The sequence below is a fragment of the Scatophagus argus genome, chromosome 17, assembly GCF_020382885.2.
Source record: "Scatophagus argus isolate fScaArg1 chromosome 17, fScaArg1.pri, whole genome shotgun sequence".
Taxonomy (NCBI): Eukaryota; Metazoa; Chordata; class Actinopteri; family Scatophagidae; genus Scatophagus; species Scatophagus argus.
This window is the reverse complement of record NC_058509.1, coordinates 11,229,931-11,253,345: the sequence shown is the minus strand read 5'-3', so window position 1 is coordinate 11,253,345 and position 23,415 is coordinate 11,229,931. Positions and strand designations below refer to the sequence as shown.

At 38.3% G+C, this 23,415-nt stretch overlaps 1 protein-coding gene across 3 annotated transcripts in view; it reads left to right on the top strand.

The window, feature by feature from the left end:
• Nucleotides 1-461: 461 nt before the first annotated feature.
• The window catches only part of LOC124074298, a 34,725-nt gene continuing 11,771 nt past the window's right edge, over nt 462-23,415 (top strand). The window contains exons 1-31 of one of the 3 annotated variants that reach the window (XM_046417051.1): nt 462-630; nt 739-769; nt 7,360-7,428; nt 9,054-9,078; nt 9,178-9,195; nt 9,410-9,472; nt 9,833-9,969; nt 10,061-10,177; nt 11,072-11,129; nt 11,217-11,264; nt 12,527-12,595; nt 12,750-12,889; nt 14,435-14,545; nt 14,617-14,674; nt 14,756-14,836; nt 15,604-15,659; nt 15,782-15,850; nt 15,959-15,983; nt 16,106-16,135; nt 16,540-16,608; nt 16,700-16,839; nt 17,484-17,600; nt 17,785-17,839; nt 17,987-18,031; nt 18,190-18,246; nt 18,824-18,972; nt 21,533-21,634; nt 22,069-22,117; nt 22,215-22,295; nt 22,450-23,007; nt 23,091-23,165. In XM_046417051.1, coding sequence (XP_046273007.1) covers nt 752-769; nt 7,360-7,428; nt 9,054-9,078; nt 9,178-9,195; nt 9,410-9,472; nt 9,833-9,969; nt 10,061-10,177; nt 11,072-11,129; nt 11,217-11,264; nt 12,527-12,595; nt 12,750-12,889; nt 14,435-14,545; nt 14,617-14,674; nt 14,756-14,836; nt 15,604-15,659; nt 15,782-15,850; nt 15,959-15,983; nt 16,106-16,135; nt 16,540-16,608; nt 16,700-16,839; nt 17,484-17,600; nt 17,785-17,839; nt 17,987-18,031; nt 18,190-18,246; nt 18,824-18,972; nt 21,533-21,634; nt 22,069-22,117; nt 22,215-22,295; nt 22,450-23,007; nt 23,091-23,165 — 2,689 coding nt within the window. In that variant the 5' untranslated portion in view covers nt 462-630; nt 739-751. Of the gene's footprint in view, nt 770-4,431; nt 4,854-7,359; nt 7,429-9,053; nt 9,079-9,177; nt 9,196-9,409; nt 9,473-9,832; nt 9,970-10,060; nt 10,178-11,071; nt 11,130-11,216; nt 11,265-12,526; nt 12,596-12,749; nt 12,890-14,434; nt 14,546-14,616; nt 14,675-14,755; nt 14,837-15,603; nt 15,660-15,781; nt 15,851-15,958; nt 15,984-16,105; nt 16,136-16,539; nt 16,609-16,699; nt 16,840-17,483; nt 17,601-17,784; nt 17,840-17,986; nt 18,032-18,189; nt 18,247-18,823; nt 18,973-21,532; nt 21,635-22,068; nt 22,118-22,214; nt 22,296-22,449; nt 23,008-23,090; nt 23,166-23,415 lie in introns of all 3 variants that reach the window. The other 2 variants (XM_046417052.1, XM_046417050.1) reach the window with 2 other exon arrangements.

The following is a 23,415-nucleotide window of genomic DNA, read 5'->3' as shown; positions in this document are numbered from 1 at the left end:
CATTTTCTGGTTCCAGCTTCTCCTAATATTATTTATTTTCTACTAGTTAAAAATTTTGCAGTATTGAAAACAAGACCTGTGAAGGTGTCCATTTTTACAAAGAAAACAATCAGTAGATTAATAGAGAAAATAATCAGCATATATTATAACATAAGCTAAAATGTACACGATAAATAACAATATATATGATATTTAAAATTAGTTTGATTTTACATGAATGCATCAGCAGTAATAATCCAATTATGTAATGTAGACTATAACAGAGTCAGTCACAAGGGACATTTTTCTGCACTGAGTTCTTCAGCCTTGAACGCTTTAATGATTACTCTTAGAGACTTTTACTTAATCAACATTTTCAGTGCAGGATTTTTGTTTTTACTTACAGACTAACGGAGCACATCAGTGCTTTTACTTCAGGATGTGTTTATGATTTCCTCCACCGAGGAAAGGCACCAGCTGATGCGGGGGAGGAGTCAGTCCATGTCGGCTGTGAAGATTGCGCGCAGCTGCGGCAGACAGAGATGCGAGCACAAACACGGAAACTACCCAGATTTTTCTCCTGAAAATCAGCATTTTTCACTCCTCGATGTGATTTCTTTTCCTCTGCAGCTCTGCAGATGAGCTAATGAGGTTGTACTTTTTTTCGTAACTGCACACATGAAGTTCTTGTCTGGAGATAAATTTTATTTTTTTTTTCTTATTATTTCTTTACTTTTTTTTCTCTTTTTTTGCTCACAGTAACTTTTGAACCATGGACCTCGGCTGCCAGGTGGGTGAATGTGCAGTGAATGTTCGGAAGTGATGGAGAAATTGGGATGAGAAAGAAAAAAAAAAAAACTCAACAAAACATGACTCAGACTTTTAATTAGTCAGACGCGTGGCAGGTGTAATCTTTTTACATGCCAGTGATCGAACCTGTTCGTGTGGCTTCTCTCTAAAACAATGCTGGTTTTTTTTTTTTGCACCCATTATTGGGTTGTGGCAATTTAACCATTTATTGGGTTATTTTCTATAACCCAGCAGGGGCTAAAATAGCATGGTTGGTGGTTTGGAACTCAATCTCCAACAGATTGTGGGATCAAGATATATGAAGCCATAATTGCTAAGACTTTGAATCGCTTGCTGAAAGTAACCTGCATAGTAAAGTATAACTTCAGAACAGAATAAGCTGAAAACAGGAAACGAGCCAAGAACAGAAAGTCAGAGGTCACGGACACAGGGAAGTTTGATGCTTCACAGACATATAGAAAGAGGAACTCATACACACACACACATCAGTCTGAGCGGGTTGAATAAAGGACATGAACACAAGAGAATAGTGGAAAAACAAGGGTCAGACAGAGGACGACCATTCCCCAAAATAGTTATACAAGAGACAAAGAACCAATCAGCAGGGGACTACACCCTGGACACAAACGGTATAAAGTTAATGACAGTCGACAACGAGTCAGATCTCCTGGTGGCATCGATTGTATGCACTGTGATGATCTCCACGCTCGGCCGATCGTGAATAAAGCTGTTCATCTGATGAAACTCTTTTCTCTCCGACTGCTTACTCTCACATCAACGAATTCGGGTGAGGCAGTTAAATAGAATTCTGGCCTCAACAAGATTCATGATGTTCTACCCACTGTCTGGGTCACTTAACTACCTGTAACGTCAAGTCCAACCCAGGTGCTGGGTATGTTTAACTCAGCTACAGGATGTACACGGAACCGGTCACATCCGGTCTTTTCCGTGGGAGGGCAATCACAGAGGGCTGAACACCTTTCAAGTTCAAGTCCACCTTTACAAGTTATGTCTTGTAAAGTCTTGAAGTCTCGTGTTAATAGTTCCACTTAGCCAAATTCTCAACTAATGTTATGGACCTGGGTACGTCCAAGAATCATGGGTGGGCTCAGGAATTTTCAGACCCTTGTAAAACGTGTCTGTATGTAGCCCCCAGTTATACAGCATGCAGACAGGGGTACATTCAGACAACATTAGAACATGGTTGGCTGTTTCTGGGCATGTAAAAGTATGATTTGACTTTGTTTGAATCTTTTGAGACTTCAATAGCAATCCACTTTCTCAGCAGCTAAGTGTTGGAGATAAGGGTCCAGACTTACATTCTGGCTCTGACCTGGACATCTCACAGCCGGCTCTCTTTGGTTCTCTATGGTTAATTTGGGTCGACTTGAAGTGCAGGTGTTAGCCATTCCTCCTTATTTGAGCTCTATGAAGCGACAAAGCAATAACAGATACCCATATTGGAAAAAAAGAGAAATTAACATAATGCCTTATGTGTATTTCTAAATGCTGATTCATGGCACTTGAAATGACTGAACTTGAAGGATCATGACAGAATTGCAATGTCTGGAGAAACCAAGTGTGAGCATCTGTACCACTGACTGTATAAAACCATGGACTACATGAGAGCTCCCGAAAAGTAGTCAAAATATCTTATTGATGTTTTGGCTACTTTGTTTTTGGACTTTTTTTTCCCATGGCATCTTGTTTGATGCTATGAAAAGATGATGAAATTTCACGATTGGCTGCTGAGGGCTGCTTGTGATTACTTCTCCATGTCTGGCTGTTTTTATAGTTTTTATAGTACTGTTTTTGTAACTTCATATCTGTAAGGCTTCCTTTGTATATGTGAGGTAGCTTATTATGACTTCATTAAGGACATGAAGAAGGGCACATATAGAACCAGCTGGGCTGGAAGCAATAGGTGAAATTGACAGTATTATGTATTATTCAGTTACTGATTTGACACCAACTACTAGGAAATTACTAAATTTGCAGTGTAGCACCTTTTAATGGTATTGTTTAATAACCAAAACTCCTCTGCCCTGAATTTCACCCATTCATATCTGGTCACCATATTGCTACCATATACCACCAAGGCCAGTGATGGTTCATGGGGGCTAATGAGGCCCAAATTCTTGGGGCTCATGAAACCTGGTCACATTTACATAGCATGTCTGGCCTGATGTGAGTTGTGTGAAATGGCCTGAGTGCCATGACGTGATTGACAGATAGATAGATAAAGATAGATAGATACTTTATTGATCCTGAGGGAAATTCAAGACATGACAAGTCGTGACTTCTGCTTTTATGTGACATGTATCCTGTTGTGGGTAGATAGAAATGTTTGCTATAGGGGGCCTGTAGTTAATTCACAATGTATCAACTGTTCATCAAAAAAGAAACATCCAGCTCTCTGTAACAAGAATCCTTAATGGCTAGCGAGTCAGCATGTCTGTGTGTGACAACTAACAAACCTGCAAGAGATTAGTTACAGCAAACCCAGTTCAGAGCTCTTCATTGTAACCTTGCATAAAACAATTATTTTTAAAAAATATTGCAATCAAAAGCCAATAAATAATGGTGTCTGATATTAGCTTAAGCAAAATTGGAAAACAGGCCTAAGGAAAAGAAATAATGGTGTAATTTGTCTATAGAGAATTATTAAAAAATAAGAGTTGGAAGTCCCCAAGAGTAAAGGACCAGTTGGTATGGAGAGGTGAGATATGAAACCTGGAAAGTCCTTTGTAGCCCAGAGTGGAAAGTACCTAATGATATAATGAGTGAAGACTGATGTAATGTTTAAGGGGATGGACAAGGTGTGGAAAAGTCCAAATCCCAAAGGTATAAAAGCAGTAGACACCAGCTATTCTGGTCAGAACCCTTCATATGTACCCAGTGTGCATATCGAACTGGTCTCCTTTTTTGTCGACATTAGACTTTGCTGCTCAGACTTCTGTCTCCTGTTGATGATTTTATTGAACTCTGATAAGAGGTTTTACTTAGACACAGCTGAACACAGCTCAAACATAGAGATTTTGGTCCATGTGGCCTGGGGCCTCGGCTCCAAGACACCACAGGGGCCAAATAATGCAGATCAATGAATTAGTGAACAGTACATCATTTAAAGGCAGAATTAACAGAATATTTCTTGGTTTATTCTCCAAAGGGGTACTCCAGCATTTTAGTATCATACTTCTGTGAAGTTAGGAGACCCATGAGAGGCAGATTATAAAAATTGCCAGAATGAGAGCCACATGGTCTCTAGTCTGGTTCAGGCTCCAAAAGTGCTGAATTCACTCCAACAATTCTTACAGTGCTTCTTAATAGCACCTTTAATTTTAGCTTTTTTTTTTTTTTTTACTTAAAAAACTCCTCTAAAGCCAGAAAAGTATACCTTTGTTCTCACAGACTTGTCTTCATGCTGAGTAAACTAAATTTGGAGTGTAAAATTGGTGGAGTGCCCCTTTTAATCGTTGTTCATTGTCTCAATATTTGCAGAATTATTTGAAGCCTTTTTTTCAAGTTGCGGTCTGTTTGGTTTATTTCTTTCTTTACTCCGATGCCATTATGTGCCTTTGAGAGCATCGTGACACCTTGTATCTCTGCGTAGAAGAGCAATCATGTCCTGCCAACATGAAGGCTCTACAACAGGAAGTCAAAACTGCCAGGAGAATTACTTGAATCAGCCTACCATAACGGACATCTGCACTGAAACCAGCAATATCATGAAACAACCAACTCACCCTACTCACTGACTGCTCCATTTCCACACTAAGATGACCAGGCTCAAGAAGAGCTCCATCTCACCCCAAACTGTCAACTCCACCCTGTCCTCCATGACTCTTAACAAAGGACATTTTTGTTTTCATTTCTTTTCTCCACTTTTCCTTTTCTTTCTTCATGTCAGGTCAACCATGTGAACACAGATTTGAATATTTGGTGTTTTAATATTGCTTCTGTGCTTAAATTGTTTCTTTAATGGATGTTGTTTAGTTTTCCGTGTACTAGTATATATCTGTGTCTTGTCTTCTGGGGCCATCCTACAAGTGAGGCCACCAAAGGTAATCCTGGGCGCTGGAACTTGTGGGGAGGTGGAGTAATGTTGTAGTTCAGTGAAATATTTTTATTTGTGAAAATAAATCAGTAACCATAATAGGCATATATAGTCTAAAACGTACTCTTAATTAATTAATAATTCTGAACTATATCTACCTAATATGATTCATGGGATTAAATTAGTTAATATTATTTTTTTATGACCACCACATACAGGTGGTTGTCTCCCTGTTGGTGCAGCAAGCCGAAGAGCAAAAAGCTACAATGCTGTATAATGGATAGCGAGGCTGTGAAAATATTGAAAGAGATCTCCGCTGACACCACCTTGCTTGTAAAAAAGCTCAACATTAAATTAAGCTCATGCTTGTGAGAGGATCCCAGCCAATATAGATCAGTCTACCAAAACATCTCCAATCCCCTGCTTATATAGGTTAGTTGTTTTCGTGGTTCCAAGGCAAAACATCCGGAACTCATCCACTGACCTCAGTTTTCCAAGAAAGGTAGAGCAGGGTAAAGTCCTGTGGCTTAACAGACATAGTATGTGGAAAATTGTGGCAGAATGGCTGTTGAAAGGCTGGCTCACCTGGCTGACCAAACAAAAAATGTTCCCAAACAGTAGCAGAGGCATTTTTCTTTTTATTTACTCATCCTGTAACATTATCCCCACCGCTTGCATTAGCCATCTTTCTCTCAGCTTAGCTGCATGTTCCAGAAAGTACAGATTGTCATAGAACGTCTGTATTTTTGTGGTATTGAAAATCATAGCTTTGGGATTTCTAAACACCATGGTATATTCTAATAGTCATAGGGAGTAAGCATATGCCATGGTATGGAAAAGTAAACACACTATATGGACAAAAGTATTGGGTCACCTGACCACTAAGAGACTTTAATGACATTGTATTCTAAATACACTTACAAGTCTGCAGCTGTAACAGCTTCCCACAAGATTTTGGAGTGTTTCTGTGTGAATTTTTGCCCATTCATGCCGCAGAGCATTCGTGAGGCCAGACACTGGCACTGTGAGCCTGGGTCACCATCTCTGTTTCAGTTCATCCCAAAGGTGTTTGATGGGGTTAAGCTCAGGGCTCTGTGTGGACCACAAGTTCACCAAACTCATCCAACCATGTTTTTATGGACTTTGCTTTGTGCACTGGGGCACAGTCATGCTGGAATAGAAAAGGGCCTTCAACAAACTGTTGCCACAAAGTTTGAAGCACAGTGTTGTTGTAGTGTCTGTAGTTCATTATGGTTCAATTCAGTTCAATTCAAAAATTCAAAAGTGCCAATTCATAACAGAGTTATCTCAAGACACTTTACAGGTGTACACATTCAAAAAAAAGAAGAGAATCAGAGAGAAACGGATCCCAGGGCAAAGCCCCACACTGAGTAAGCATTTGGCGACTGTGGCGAGGAAAAACTTCCTTTTAACAGGCCGAAACCTCGAGTAGAACCAGACATGGTTCATGTTTTGGTAGGGGTCCCCAACTCTACATAGATATCGATTGCATAGGATGAGGAGAGGGTCTTTTCTCCCCCTCTCTTGGATTCTTGGAAACAGGTCATTGAATGAGTTCCAGATGTGTACCCCTCTTTTGCTGTAAACAAGTACCCTATATAGGCATATGACTAGAGACCTTTAAGTAGTGCGATCTTCATTTGGTCTGGATCCACTCACAAGCATGTGTTTGATGCTATGCTTCTTGTAATAAACTTTTTATACAAGGAAGCTGGTATCAGCGGAGATCTCCTTCAACATCTTCACATCATCGCTATCAATTATACAACATTGTATATTGGATACAATTACAGGCCAAATGAAGATCACTGCTGAAACATCTCTGATCAGCTGCTTATATAGGTTGGTTGTTGGTTAAAAATAAGACGTCTGTCAGTCATCAAAGGACTGTGGTGTCTCAGAGCCAAAGTTCCAGGCCACAGAGATCAAAAATTCAAAATTTTAGCTGTGTTTAATTGTTCAGGAAGGTTTACAGTAAGGCGAAATACCCCTTTAACTTCTTAAAGAGTTTACAGGGGAGAGAAAAGACCCTCTTCCTACATGCCATATACCCTTGAACTTGGGTCCCCTCCCTCTCTAATCAGGTGTTGAGACATATTTACTGAGGAGCCCCAGGAAAACATTAACCATACTGATCTTCAGATCCCCGAAGGATGTCAAGCATACCAATCTCCAGTTACTACAATAGAATTGTCCAAAATGTCTTGGTATGCTGAAGCATTGAGATTTCCCTTCACTGGAAGTAAGGGGCCGAGCCCAAGCCTTGAAAAACTGCCCCATACCCCATTTCTGTTTATGGATGACCTCTGGTGTTAGTGCCATCAACATCATTATGGTGATAAAAGTGGTGGACATTTCCTGGTGTAGAGTCCCAAAAACAAAACTCCACCCATTTGACGAACAAGATTTGGCAAATTTTAACAAATGTTCCCTTTTCTATTTGTGTTGCTGATGCACCTTTCTTCTTGATTCTTTTTTTCTCTGTGTTTTAGGTCTGCCTCACCAAATTTGGCACGATATCTGATTTCAAGAAGCATGTGCGCTCAAAGGCACATAAAAAGGTGGGCATTAAATTTCATGTGTACTTAAACTGGTTATTCTTGCTATAAAATGAAGAAAAGAGTTTGGATGATGAAAGTACATTTCATGTTGGTTACTGTGAATCCTTTAACTAGTGATGGCGTTTGACCATTTCATATAAACTGCATGTATTTGAACTGTTAGATGTGAAAGGACACATAAACCCTAGATGGAGAGATGTCTTGGCAGTAGGGTTTGGCAAGATGTTAAAATTTTCCAGCCAGCCGCAAACAACTGTTGATTGGTGGTTCATCCTGCGCTAGGTTAAACACCACCAGCTATGTCTAGGACATATTTTATGGAGAAGCACAGCAGCTTTGGAGGAAGAAGTCGAAAAAAATCAGAGCCCGGCAAGTGGTAGAGACAGAGAGAATGTTGATGAAGTGAGCTATAAAGAGGAAAAGAAAGAGACAAGATTGAGAGAGAGAGAGAGAGGCAAGAGACAAGATAAACTCTTGGACAAGCTTTTAATCACAGGGAAGAACTTCATGAAAGAAGGCTGCAAGACAAATGCTGGGCTGGCTGTCTTGTTGTTGTGCTAGTAGGTAATATTAGGTGGCTTTTTGTGTCTTGTATTGTTTCACTTGCGTGATGTTAGGATAGTTTTGGACCAAAAGTAATCTAATATTAACTAATGCACATGTTGCGTTGATGGCTCCTTGAAAGTACACTATATGAACAAAGGTATTGGGCCACCTGACCATTACACCAACAAGGACTTTAATAACGTCACATTCTAAATACATAGACAGCTTTGCAGCTGTTATGGCAATTTCTTGTCTGCCTGTAGTGAGTTAAAAAAGAAAAAATACAACAAGACTGGAAGGGTAGCATGCATCAAAATGTTTAATCTCTATATAGAGAGGAGGCAGCAGACAGAACCGCATGGCAGTAAGCAGGTGTGCCCCACTGACTGAAGACTTCATCCCATTTTTATACTTTCTGATCTGTCTCTGGTCCTTTTGTTGGAGCTTCACAAACATTCCTCTACAGGTTGACGGAAAACAGACAGGGTGCAATAACTGTCAGTGCCCCATTTCAGAGATTTAGGACTGGCTGTTATCTCTCGTGGGGTCAAGATCTCATCCTGCCCTCTGCTTTACCCAGGACGTTAGTTTTAACGGGACTATAACAGTCAGTTCACCAGGTCATTGCTTATAATGATAATAACAGTAATAATAATAATAATACTAATAGGCTTCAAACTAAGGGTTATTAGTATGAATGGATTTCAGGTCTTACCTCTCACCTTAAAAATTTTAGTCACACATGCTCATTTAGATTTGATCCAATTTTGGTCTAAAATTTTGTAACTGGCTGCCATTGCCTCAGTTTTTGACTGCTCATGACAGACAGACAGACAGACAGACAGACAGACCAAGGTGCCCTCGGGTCATCTGTTGGCGGGTGCTTTGTCAACAACAAAACTGGTTGCCAACTACAAATAGGAAAAGCAGTCAGTCCAGGGAAAAGTTAAATGTAGATCGTTTACATGATGACGAATGATTAAATAATCAATTAATGATAAATGGTTAAATGAATGTCGTATATGGTTAAATGTCATTTATAAACCACCTCTGCATGTTTTTCTGTTCTGTACTTACAGAAAATGGAAGAAGTGTTCCAGAAAGGTATTTTTTGCCTTTCCTTTACATTTAACATCTTGTGTTTCCTGCATGAGGAAGATTCTGTGTCCAGTTTGTTAATCTTTTTTTTTTTTCTAACTTTAGATAAGTTCCAGGAATTTGGTAAGCACACTTCGACTTCTTGTTTGCTAGTGTTTAAGGTGCTTGAAAACAAAGTTCCTTTTTTACAGTCAGTGTTGAGAGTTACACAAGTTTCAGGTTGTTTTTTTTGGGAATCGGGGGTTGTAATTTGTTGAATACATACTGTATATTTATGGCGTAAAATTGAATTTGTGTGATCTGTCCAAAGTTTTTCATTAGTATGTTTTCTCTACAGGCTTCTTTCCCTCCATCATTGTGGTGGACTTGTTAGTGAAACAAGATAGACACCCCTTGATAGGTTAGTAAAGTGTCTTTAAGTGCATATAAGGTGGTACTGATTTACTGTCAAAAAATGTGATTAAAAGATTAAGTAGTTAAGTTAAGCATTAAAATTCATTCTTGTTAGGAATAGTAATTTGACGAAACAATTCCTCCTTAAGTGTATCAAGTATGAGAATATAATCATGTGCTATACGACAAAATGTACACCAGTTAAAAGAACGGTGTCCCAATATGGAACATATACTGTTAGCTAAATCATATACTACACAACATATAATGTTTATGTGGTTAAATGCATGTATGGTGTGTCTAGAAGATCGGAACTGGCAAGAAAAAATCATCATATTTAAAGTCATTATTCTATTTGTACTTCCAGGCTTGTCTCTGCTGACTCTGTGTTTTAGTCCAGAGACAAACGCCTTTTTTTACCTGTGCCATGCTTGTGAGGAAAAATGTCTGCCAGACAGGATCGTTGGCCACCTCTATTCTCGTGACCATTGTAGCAACTACTTTGTAAGTGCTGAACGTCATGGAAATTCAAAAATACTTTAAAATTTAGTAGCACTGTTTCCTTTGTATTCATTGGGTCATTATTGTATTTTAGAGCTATACAGACCCCAATGTACTGAGTTTCTCCTGGGTCCCCAGCATGGATATGAGAGTCATTCTGAGGGCAGAGATTCTGAGGGAGGTAAAGCAAAGCGGGCCTGGACAACTACAGGTTTGTACATGGAGGCCTTGAATCACAGTGTCTTTCAGCTCCTTGTTTTTGTTTTCCAGCCCACACTTCTGCAGTTTCTTTGCTCTTCTTTTCTAGAGGGTGACATTAAGTCACATTTGAGATCAAACATGTCGGTGAAGGTTCTCAGTCATCCAGGTCATGGTCTGTGTACTAAATTCTTAAGGCATCTGAACTTGTCACGGTTCTTGACGACATTTCGCCTCTCATCCAAGAATCCTCTTCAGTTCTAAATTTTGGTGGGGAGTGCAGAGTATTTCACCTCTGTATTGAATTTCTATACAAAAGGGGCTGTAAGGGGCTTGAGATTGATTGACAAAATTGATTGTACATCCATTTTGACTCCACTTATTTCCTTCAGGAGGAAGCAAAATAAACAAAATAAAATAAAATATATAATATATAAATGCAAAGCATTTACAAAGCAAAGCAAAACAAATTTGCCTATTAAAATAAAATGAATAACAATTCTATAAAATTATCAGTTACAGATATTCAGTTATATATTATATATCAGTTTCTGTTTATTATTATAATTTTTGTTATGTAGATGTTATTATAGTAGTCCAGGAATGTTTACCATACTTTTTTTTTTAACTTTAATTTATTAACCAAACGAGCCCTGAAATGAATCATTACTTCCTCAACCCAGCAGCTATGCACATGGGGAGTTAGATTTCCATTTGTATAGAATGAGATGCTATTGAAAGCAGCCCTGGACTGGAAGGAGATTCAGATCTCTATGAGCAGAGAAAATAGCAAATTGAAGTGTTGCTGGTTCTTTGTTGCAATAATTTTATTGATGTGACAGCGGGGTGAAAACCTTTGTTAATAATATAGGATATTATTTATTTTCGCCACATTTTCTCTTGGCAGGTGTTGGATTTACCTGATAATCTCTTGAAGAATCTTCAAAGAAGTACTTACCTAGATGGTAAAAGAGTCTCAGATTTCTCTTTGATTTGTTTGTGAATTTTGTTAAATTGTTTGCTGACGAAAATGATCTGATCCCTCTCCCCAGTGATACGCACTTTGAGTGACAATGACAAGCTTCTGAAACTAATTGAAGGTGTGTGCATAATTTTCTCAGGATTCATTGTTTCTGCAGGAGGATTACTCAGTATCAGTACTCAGGGAGTGCTGGGACCTATTTTGCTCATTTTCAGCTCTGTATTTTTTAGGGCTGTAATCAACCAAAGAAATTCTTGGTCGACTGAAACCCTCAAATTTCAACTAAAAGAGAGAGAGAGAGCGAGATTGAACATAGGAGCTCAGCTTCGCGGCTGAGACACGAATAGACTATTAACTTTTACTCTTAAACACAAAAGGCAAGTCCACTTTAAGAAAAAAATAATATTTGTTAAACAAACTAGATCAAGACAAGTGCAGAAACGAAATAAAATCCATAACTGAAAAATAAAGTATAGGCTCAAAACAAATAGAATACAAACAGTGGGCACAGCGCAACTGTGCATTAGGTTAAAAACACAGCTGCAAAAATCCAACAAATGGTGTGGTCTGGGTGTATCTGAGGGATGCTGCTGTTGTCGCGGGCGGGTGCACCTGCAGCTATAAAATCATTATTAGACCAAAACATTGAAATATGCCAATTCTGATATGCTCATATACTCAAAACGGACGGAGCAACCTAACGCAGACAAGTTAGCTTACGGTTTTTAGGTAATATGTCATGTTTGTAGTCGAGCTGTGATATGCAAACTGTTGCTTATAAACTTTACATTTGACGTTTTTTCCATTATCTATTTTTATAACATGGCAAAAAAAATCGGCCAATCAGAGTTTTGATCGAGCTGGAACGTAGCGACCAATAAATCGACTGGGAGATTACAGTCCTAGTATTTTTATTTAGGGACTCCTCTAGAGTAGCCTGTCCTATAGCTACTGTAGCTACATCATATAAAAGTAAGGTGTTGGAGTAACATATTACTTTTAATGGTAACAAAGTAACTAAGCAGTGTTAATGTCAGGATTTTGGTAGTTTTATTAGGTTTACTATGCCAAGTAATGCGTTACCACCTGACCTTGTTGTCTGATCAATGATGTTGTAAACGAAATACTAAATATTTCTGAAAAGTGGCAACATGGACTCCTGTATCCGTTTTAGAAGCTTTGTAATCCAGCCTTGAACTACAGTTTCTTTTTGTAAACTTGGTTGAAAAAATCCATCATGATAAATCTGATGCTGAATTTCTTCTGTGATCATCATGTTTTCTGTGTTGAACAGTTATAATACTGTGTATCTTTACCCACATTTTAGATTTACTCTTTCTTACTTCCTTTGATGATTGTGATTTTTTTTTTCACCTCTAGCTGGCAAGCCAAAGAGAATGATGATACAAACATATCAAAAAGACAACCACAGAAAGCATCCACTTCTTGGTTAGTAAAATCGCCTTCAATAATCTATAACACAATTCTTTTTATCATTATTATTATTATTGGTGGGATGAATTGATACTCAACCAGACGTTATTGGCCCTCCTCAGCTTTGTTTTTGAACTAATTTCTCCCTTTTTTGACCATGGTCTTGTAGGTATGCAGCATCTTGTTGAGTGCATTTGTCTTGGATCAGCTGAGAGGCGATACTACCTCTGCACGCTCTGCAAACTAACTTTGGCCACCCACATGATCATCAGACATGTCCTGAGCTTTGACCACATCTTTAATTACTTTGTGAGTACCTATTGTGAATGAAATCTTTAGAGCTGGTTGATTTGTGACTGTAGAGTCTTCTGCCCAGCCTTATCATGATCACTGCACCACACTCACTGTGACCTACTGTGTTTAGATTTGCAAATTACCCAAAAATAACCTGCAGAAACACTGTGTCATATTACCTTAAAGCCTAAAGAAGGAAAATTCCTTCAGTTATTCCTAAAATAATGACATACAACCCAGTGAAGAAATGTAATCAGGCCTTGAATAAATTAAGACTCAAAATGAATGAATTTCAGATGGACACAGCTTGGAAAAAGACACAATCTAAAATTAGTTTTGAGGAGAGATACTAAACAGGACACTTGAGAGGATGTCAAGCAGTGACCCAGTCAGTAGGGAGTGTCTTGACATTTTTGTAATTCCACTCTGACACAGTGGAGACAATTAAGGCTCTCTGTTGATGCTTTCCTTCCCTGCAGCCAAGGCTGGAGGTTTTGTTCCAATCTCAGGCACTTTGGCGTTTACTAATCCCCTATGAGCTATTGGCCTTGGCCTTTCTGGCTGTTAACAATTAGTAGTCTTAGAAGTATTGCTACAGGTCAGATTTGTCAACATTCTTATGGGCGACAGTCAGCTGAAAATGATTAAAAATTTTAAAGAAAAAATTGCCTAGCAACACAGTATCAAAGTTTAATTTTTTCAAATTATGGTTATCCTGACACTCCTAATTAAGGGTGTACGTCAATCAGACAGTGTGTCTGTGAGCCTTCTCAAATAACTTTAAAAAGAAGGTGTGGTGCCCCCATCATAGTGTCTCTCTGCTGGAGGGTGTTTTCTACAGAGGAAAGCATAGAGGTGGAGTTTCTTATCCTTGGGAGAGCATGTGTGGGGTGAGGATGAGAATGGGCACCAAGGTGAGACCAGCTTGTGGGAGGGCAGATCCACTTGTGGCGAGCACTGAAACTTGATATGGGGAGATGTTAGTGTATGCAACATGGCAGCCAAAAACCCAGTAATGAAGCTGAATTTTGATACTCTTATCTCATCCCTAAGTCAGAGCTGATAGTCCAGAAATTCCTGTCACACCTAATGAACATGTTGAGTGTGGGTGTGTTTGTCTGGGGAGAAAACCAGGATAGCATACAAACACAAATGAGGGCCTGGAGCACCAAATGATCAGCCTCCATGTTGCGAAACTCAATAGCTTAGAAACATTGTGCTTGAATTTTTATTCAAAATAATGGGCCCATGCATAATTTTCTCACACCTCTCTTGGAAAAGGGATTTCAAGCTCATTTCACTTGATTTCGTTTCTTGAGGTGATACCATCCAAGTGTAGGTGATGCCTCAGCATATCAAAAAAAATAAAAAGTGCCAAAAGTGCCAAATGCCATTTGATCCAACCATCAAGCATCTAGACCTTATCAAGAATCATCAGAACTTGGTTATTATTAATATATATTAATATATTAATAAAAATATATATTATTAATAATAAATCAGTACTGGTTGCCTTCCTGCATAGTATTTATGTAATCATATGAATTTTAATGTGCACAGAAAGAGTGGCACCCCTCTACTCTGATGCCAAAGGAATGCTACAAGGATTACTCCATCATACTTGATTTTGCAAAGCAGTCGGAGGAAATTCATGGCACTGCTGATATGAAGGTAATATACTCCACAAAGCAGGTTTCCCAATTTTTTGCTTTTGCTGGTATTAATGTGACTTTCTGTTGCAGCAAGTGCAGCTGAAGCCTCCCAAATTCACATCCGTGAATTTCACCTGTTATGCAAAAGGTTATTGCTTATTTTTCACACCTCATTATATTGTGTTCCTCTGAATGATGTATTCCTAATTGAGCCTATGGTGGACTGTAGCTTTGAAGGACCTGGAATCCATCGCAGATGAAAACAAGGAGAGCAGCTTGATTGCAAGTGTCAAACCAGGGAACAAACTGGGTATGTATTGTTTCTGTGTAAACTACTTTGTTGTTAGCTAATCATTTCAAGGCTGCTAAACTGGTTGTGATTGTGTATAATGTCTGTTAGCACTTTTTGCACCACCAGTACATGTTGGTGGTGTAGTATCTGGAAATTAGTATGATTGAGGTTTTCTCTGACTTTGGAGACTAGAATGATGTTTTTCTGAAGCCCTTTAGTAAATATGTCCCAAGTCCATGTTTAGATAGGGGTCCCAAGTTTCAAAGATATATGTGATATAGGAAGGTGGTTTCTCTTCCCCCTCTCTTTGTGTTTGGAAGGGTCAACGTCCGGATGAATACTCCCTTTTTCTTGTAAACAACCAACCTATAAAAGTAGAGATGATTCGGCAGTGTGGTTCTATTGGCCTGAATCCACTCACATGCATGTAATTGACGCTGGGCTGCTTTGTAATAAACCTTTTTATGCGAGCAAGACGGTGTCAGCGGAGATCTCTTTCAACATCTTCACATCATCACTATCCAATATACAACAGTAGTACTAGATAAGTTTTACATCTCATGTGCACACATGTTTTCTATCACCTTGGGAATATGAAAATTTTAAAATAAGCAGTGTTTCTTGTTGAATTCTTTGTTATTACAAATGATACATTTTCTCTCAGACTTTTGAAATTAAAAGCAGTTAAACAGTGATAATGTATTCAGTTTCTTTCTTTTTGTTACCTCTCTGTCTATCTTTACAAAATGATATCACCAACTCAATGCCACTTTGTGTCTTTGTAGAGCCTCGTACTGTGTCGGCACCGGCTTTAGAATTACCATACAAACTACGCTGTCAGGTGATTTAATTATAAATAACACAATTATACATTTCATTATAATAACCTGGATATCGTTGTCTTGTTTAATACGGTGAACTTTGTTTTATTTATGTCTAACCTGTTTGCCTCCCTTGTGGCAGGATTGCAGTGTGTGCTTTGAGACTGCATTTCAGTATTTCAAACATTTGTCAACGTTGCTTCACAAAAAGGTATATTGATATTTCATATCTTACTACTGAAAATCAAAAATAATTTTCTTTACATTATTCATGATATTCTGCACTGAAATAAGATGTGGTCCTGATGTTCTTCTCCAGATGTTGGAGAAATACTTTGTCAAAGGTAGCTTGACTTTTCTCTCATTTCTCATATTATTTATATATTATGTGTAATATTAAAGCTTATTTAAATAAGATATTAAAGCTTATTTAAATAAGATATGAATATTTTCACCTTTCTTACAGGTGAAAGAGCTGACGATTGTCACCGAAAAGGTACACCTTTCTCACTTTGAGTCATTATTTTAAAAAACACAGAAAACAGCCCTAAAATTTGAAAAATAAATAAATATAAAAGTGTCAGCATTTCACAAAATATTACAATATTAATATCATTGTTTTTAGATAGTAGATGCAGATTTAGGTTCACATAGATGGGCTTTGCATCTGAACATTGTGCATGAATACAGTCTCAGCATTTTGACAATTTTTTTTCAGTGACTGATGTATCATAATTACCAAAAATCTGCCCAAGTTCGTCTTTGAACATCATTAGTTCTTTGTGCTTTCCCACAACTTTTGAGTTGATGTCCGTGTCTGCTGTGATTTAAGAATAAAATGCAATTGATTTTTGTATGTATTCATCTCTTTGTCTTAACCTTATTTCCTTTAAATTCTAGTCGGGCCGCCCTCTGTGGGCCTATACAAGTACCTGAAAAACAGCTTGGAGCAAAATAATCCAGCTATTGGTGAGTTGACCCCCTTGCTGTTTTTTTATAAGGTGTTAAACTGAAAAATATGCACTTCATTATTTCAGTTTTTGTTTACCTGTTTGTTTAGGTGTATCCCTGGTTGTGACGTGTATCAGCACTGAGGTTCAGGTGGAACCTCTTTACGTGTGCTTCGCTTGTGAGGACTGTTTCCCTGAGTCCTTTCTCAGAAAACACTTTGACTCTCGGAAACATCTCATACACACGTTGGTGAGCTTATATCTTAAGTTATTTTTATATGTGGTTGGTTTGTGTTTGTAGTATCTGGAGATTAGTATGATTGGTGTCTTCCTGGGATCTCGAGATTAATATGAATGATGTTTTCCTGGGGCCCCTCAGTAATTATGACCTCAGCTCTAGAGGCTTATGGTATATATAAAAATTGAATTACTCTCCCCTTTCTTTCTTGGAATGGTCATTGATTGATTTCCGGATGTTATCCTCCTCTTTTAATGTAAACAACCAACCTATATAAGCAAGTGGTTAGAGATGTTTCAGTAGTGTGATCTACATTTGGCCTGGATCCACTCAAATGCATGTGCTTGATGCTGAGCTTCTTGTAATAAACTTCTAATACAAGTAAGATGGTGTCAGTGGAGATCTCCTTCAACATCTTCACATCATCGCTATCCATTATACAACACGTTTATTATTGTGGCACCAGTGCAGCTGTACCACCAATGTACGTGAGGAATAACAAATGATTCTGATAAATAGATTTAATGCTGCCACGTTGTTTGGTGTTCTTTCCTTTATTGTGAATTAGAGTGGTCAGGCTTTCTATTGTTGAGAAGTGAACCACTTTGTGTGAGTGAACTAGTTTGTAATAACCATCTTTTGTCATAAATTCTTAGCTGTACCAGAATCCCTGGCGGCTCCCATTTGCCTGGGAGACTTTGGATGTGAACGCCTTGAAGTCAATGGCATGGGAAGAGGAGAAGGAAAGAGGACCGGATGAGATGATGCTGAAGGTAAAATGCCAAATGTTCTTTTACTAACATATTCACAAAAATCATTTTAACAGCTTCATGGCATAGAATGTAAAAGACAATACTGAACAATAACAAAAAAGCTTATCAATGTAATGGAATGCACAAATTTTCTGGAGGATAAATAATTTTTTGTTTTACTAATTCAGAAATTTGCCTTTCTCAGGTGCTTGATATGCCATACTCAATGTTTAGAGGCCTCCGCCCCAGTTATACAGAAGGTAGGGAGATGAAAGTCAAGAGAGTGATATTTCTACCTTGAGATTTTTGGTCATGCTTGCCACAAAGTCTACGTCGAACAATTTTTAAATCCAAAAATGCAATGTGATGCAGTTTTAAATAGCTTAGTGCTTCATTCTTGTCTTCAGTGATGTCAAGCCTTAAACTACACCACGTTCTCTTAAAGCGTGAAGGTTAGTAATACAATAATTTCTTTTTCTTCTTCTAAATCAGATGAAAGAAAATCTTTTCCCTGATTACTTTAAGATGAACTTTATTGATCCCGCAGTGGGGAAATTCACATGATTTTCATATGATTTGTGCATGTTTGTCTGTTTCCATGTCTGTACAGTTCCACTAATTCAAACATATAGAAAACTCCATCAAAATGAGAGATTTCCTCTGCTCGGTGAGTATCATTGGAGAGAACACGTTTTGACAGAAAACAGAAGTGTGCTATAGGTGGCTTCACGCCTCCATGCTGGCGATAGCCTTGGTTAGGGGGATAACGTTGTGGGGTTGTCTGTTCCGCTGTCTATCCCATTCTCAATGTCTCAGAAATACCTTGAAGGAATTTTTTCAAATTTGGCACAAATGTCCTGTTTGACATTACATTACATGTGACCATGGACATATATAAAGATGGATGATGCGTTTCCATGTCCTCCCACTGTACAAAAGTGACACCAAAATATCCTGGGTATGAGTGCCGCTTTGATTTGGCTTCACTATAGGGGAGCTCTGATGAAGATGAAGTGATGAAGATCTCTATTAGTCGTCTGAACTCTAAAATATGTCTAAGTGAAGACAGCATGTTAATATTGTGATAACTTCCATTTGCTCAAGAACTACACTTTGTTCTTTTTCTGAAATCCCTTCTTCACTGCTACTGACAGGGATGTAAACTGCAGCTTGACTCTGTGCGTGGAGGCATACCACTACAAGGCAGTAGTTCTTGTTCACTTTTCTCTACGTTATCATTTCAGGTCTACAGTTCCTGGTCATGTACGACTTGTGTATCAAACAGCATCAGACCGCAGAAGTGGCTTTTCTGTGTTTGCTCTGTGCAAGGAAATTGTCCAACGAGGAGTGTTACGCTCATGTGTTCAGTCGAGAGCATGTTGCAACGTTCCTAGTGAGTATTTTTCTTCTTAACACTTACTGCAATCTTTTTCCATTAATGGTGACTGTTGTGCTCTGGTCATCCCTATGCAAATAGTGTGTAAAGCAAAAAACGTCTTTGACATTATACTGTAACTAATTATGTGATCAGCTGTTACCAACATACATACTATCATAGACATACTGACATATATATATAAATGTATATATACATATGTAATCAGGTATCGTCACGTATATATGCATATATATTCTAGATGTAGGCTTTAGTTGTAAGACTTACCATATTATTAAAATATGAATTGTTTTATCATACTCTTTCAATTTCATTATCCACTGTGTGAGTTATTGTAAGAACGTGTTGTGCTGATGGTTCACAAGAGATGTGACTTGCGAGTTGGGAGGTCAGTTGCCTGTGGGGAAAGAGGCCATGGGAGAATTTTCCTTCTTAAAGGTTTTTCGCTCCCATACGTCTCAAAAGTGTGAACTGATGTATTCCAGTTGTATTATGACGAATCTTATCATTATCAAACATTGGTTATAGTCATGTGAATATCCAGAATATCATATCAAGTTAACAGTTATGTGTTGTGTTATCCATCACTCACATTTAGTGCAAGTACTCTAAATCACAATTAGTGATTTCAGGGGGATATGTAGGAGAATGAGAGCCAGGCCTGTTCTGAGAACCGAACAGATAGGAAACATCTGAAATATGAGAGCTGGAGTGAGTGCCAGGTCACAGTGACCTGGACTGATGTTGAATTGGCATCACATTTGGGAAAAAGCAAAAGCACACCACACACACATACATAGGGACAGGTTTTGTAATGCCCTTGTTGTCGAGCTGTATTGCCTAGAAATGGCAATGTCCTAACGCCATATTTGGGAGTGTTTACCACAAGTGTTCACCTCTGATCTCTTGGTCATAGCTCATGATGAACAAAACTGATTAAAGATAAACGTTGCGACCATCTGATTCCTCTGTTGTTCCATCCTTTTCTCCCACAACAGCGTGCACTTACTTTAGCCTATGTCCTGTCTGCTAGCTTGGTGGTGGGGTGGCATGGGGTGATCTATACTGGAGCCTGCCATCAGGGACAATGGAGATGTCTTGGCTTTACTTGTGAGGGACTCTCATTTCATCCGTCTTTATTTAGCCACTGGCGCAGCTTCACCACAGTGAGCATTCACTGCTTTTCTTTATTCAGTTGTAATGTTTTTGACTGCTTGTTAGACAAGCAAATGAGCACTCTGATTAATAAACTCATCATCATCACTAAGTCTACAGCCCAAACCGCAAGCTACTACAAGCTACTAGCTAAACTTAGCTATCGCTAGCCAAAACCTGTTAGCTGTAATGCAATTGGCATTTTTGTATAGTTCAAAGGGCAGTTGCAGTTAACTTCAGATGTTTCTGTGTAACAGATAAATGTTGCTAACCAGTGTTATCTTATGAAGTTTAGCTTCCATATTCTGTATGACAGAATTTTCAGTTGGTTAACATTAGCACTGTCAACTGAAATGTTGTTTTCAGAGGAGGACAGGAGAAGAACAGGTATTTGCACATATAGTGAATTAGCCATGAACTGAAATGCCTTCTATTGGATACATTTTAGAGTGAAAACTATCCTCCTTAGTTTTTTGTTTTTGTCAATGTTTGATATTCTCATTTTCCTTGTAGACAGTGGGTCATTAAGTTTCTTCAGGTGTTTCACTTGTCAGATATTCTTCATTCTAGCTGATTAGGAAATCTCCATCAAAAGTGCCTTCAAGTATAAAATGTGTAATTTAGTTGAAACAGTACTGAAATATTGTAAACCTAAGGTTTTTTGTCCAGTATTTCAGATACTTCTATGAATGTAGTTGAAGTCTTCCAGGCCTCTGTGGTTTTGAAATGATGAGCAGAGTCAGCAGATCTGGTGCAGAGAATTTATTGTGATCACAGCAAGTAAAACACAACAAATGAGCCCTGGTAGCAGTCCTCAAGACTGAATTTACAGCACTTGGTTCTATTGTAAAACCCTGAAATTATTGGTGTCATATTTATACATTAAGTTCAAACTTGACATTATTTTTACCATCAGGGTAATCTCTAATTACAGCATTATTTCCAAGTTGTGTTCTAAGAAGGTCTTTTTTAAAGTAAGTGAGCTGTATTTGTGTGAACACACTTAGTATAGGCTAGAGATACACAGTGTTGCATAGTACTGGATACAAATACAGAAAATCAAGTATTGGTTATTGCATAGGATATATAATAAAACCCTCAAGCTGAGCTGAGAAGAACGGTTGTTCTTTGAGTGTCATTGGAATTTATATTTAGTACTCCTATTTTTACTAGATAGGTAGATAGATACTCTATCAATCCCGAGGGCAATTCAGTTACTAAAAGCAATATATCCTATACTATATGTGTCCCACTGATGTAAATTGGTTTTATGTGTTCTTGCATGGCCTTTCCTCTCACATGTGCTAGTAATCTAAAACAAATCAAAAACTGCTCAATAATATTTCTATGTATGTGTGTATGTGTGTGTGTGCGCATGCGTGCGTGCTTTGTGTGTGTATAGAACCATTTCCACCCAGGCTCGCTGAATTCAAGCACTGATGCAGAGACCTTATTGGACTTGGCCAAACAGGCGGGACGTACTCACTCCATATCACGTGTACAGGTATTTCTATACCAGAAAGTGACTTTCTCCATGACTTATGTAGCTTCATGTATGACCTCAACAGGGATGCCAACATTTCATTTTAGTTTGGAGTGATATTTGGTATTTATTTATTATATTTATGGATTAACTTTTGCAGTCAGCAGGACAGGGAAGAAGGGAGGTTTGACAAATGGCATTATACTCATATGTTCTTTTAATGAAAGTTGTGCTTTCACATAAGCTTCATATGAACCAAATATTGAGAAATCACTTGTGTGCAGAAAGAGTTACTTTTCATTGCCAGGAGAGAGAACAGCCTTCCCCAAATCAAAATCATTGACTTAAGAAAATGGATATGTGGGGTGAGAGTGAGTGTAAAGGGCCAATTCCATGTTTATGAATGTGTGAGACTTCTATTTTTGCTTATGTTTCAATATTTTCTGCCTTAAAAGATCATAAAGTTGGACAAGCCCATCTGGGCACCATGCACCTACGAACGAGGTGAGTGTATTTATTGCAATGAGTGAATTAATGTTCCACTTTAGTATCTGTACCCGTGAATCAGTTTCATGACCATTCTGATGCTGTTTTGTCCCAGCAATATCCATCTTGGCATCTGCAAAGAGTAGGAATGGGAATGGAAAGCTTGAACCCCGAATAATACCATCAGTGAAGCTGTGTAAGTTAAGTCAAATATATTAACTGAACATTTTGCTGTGTACGCATTTTATGTGCACTATGAGCCTAACTAATATGGCTGAGGCTTGGGCTCCCTTTGTGTTTTTATTCATGTTTTTTTTTCTGTTGCATTTTTAATGCACTGTGTTTGTCAGTCCCCAGGAAAATTTTGAAAGATGTGGACAAGGGCCACGTGAAAGACAACAGTCAAGCAAACAACCGAATACTGGAGGGGTCTGAGAAACAGACCAGTGAGATGACCCTGAAAAAGATTTCAGCAGAAGTTGGTGCTGAAATCATGAATACACTTGATGTACAAAGTGGAGTAAATTCAGAAAAGAGAAGTGACGAGGAGACTCTTACACAAAGTGAAGACGAGTCAAAGAATGGTGGTAGTGAGACATGCCAGGCGATGAAGGAGGAGAAGACAGACAACCCTACAGTGAGTGGGGAGACTTTAGAAAGCTGTCAGAACACGGACAAAGCTCATGAAACAGAGGAAAGTTTTAAAAGCAAAGATGCTTCAAAACAGCTGAAAGACTACATGGACAAATCACATGAAAAATCACAGGACGACACATGTTCTAATGAGGAAGAAGAGAAAAAAACTGGTTATAAATGGCAGGAGCTCACCCTTCCACAAAACCCCAAAACCCAAAACCTGCCAAGTAATGATCAAAAGGAGGTGACCACTGCAGAGGGGAGAGATCAAGGTTTGTAAGTTCCAAATTTAAGTTTGTGAAAGATTTTTCTCAGTGTTTCTGTGAAAATGGCTCGGTTAATGTTTGTCTTACAGCATCTTCTAACCTGAACCACCAAGGAGTTGAGCTGTGGCGTTATCTCAAGAGGAAGAGCAGAGAGCCGGTGGTTGGTCAGTACAAAATAACGGGCTTTTCAAAAAACTGGCATAATCATGATAAATTGATAAAAATGATAAAAACATAATTTCCCTCTCTCTTTCTACTCCAAACATAAAATGTAAGATCAGAGAGAAAAAGGAAAAAAAGAATATAAAATCATATTTTGATTCCCTCCATTTTAATTATTTTACAATTTATTTAACTGTATTTTAAATTACTTTAACATTCCATTTTTAAAATCATTTTTGTGAGTAAGAACAG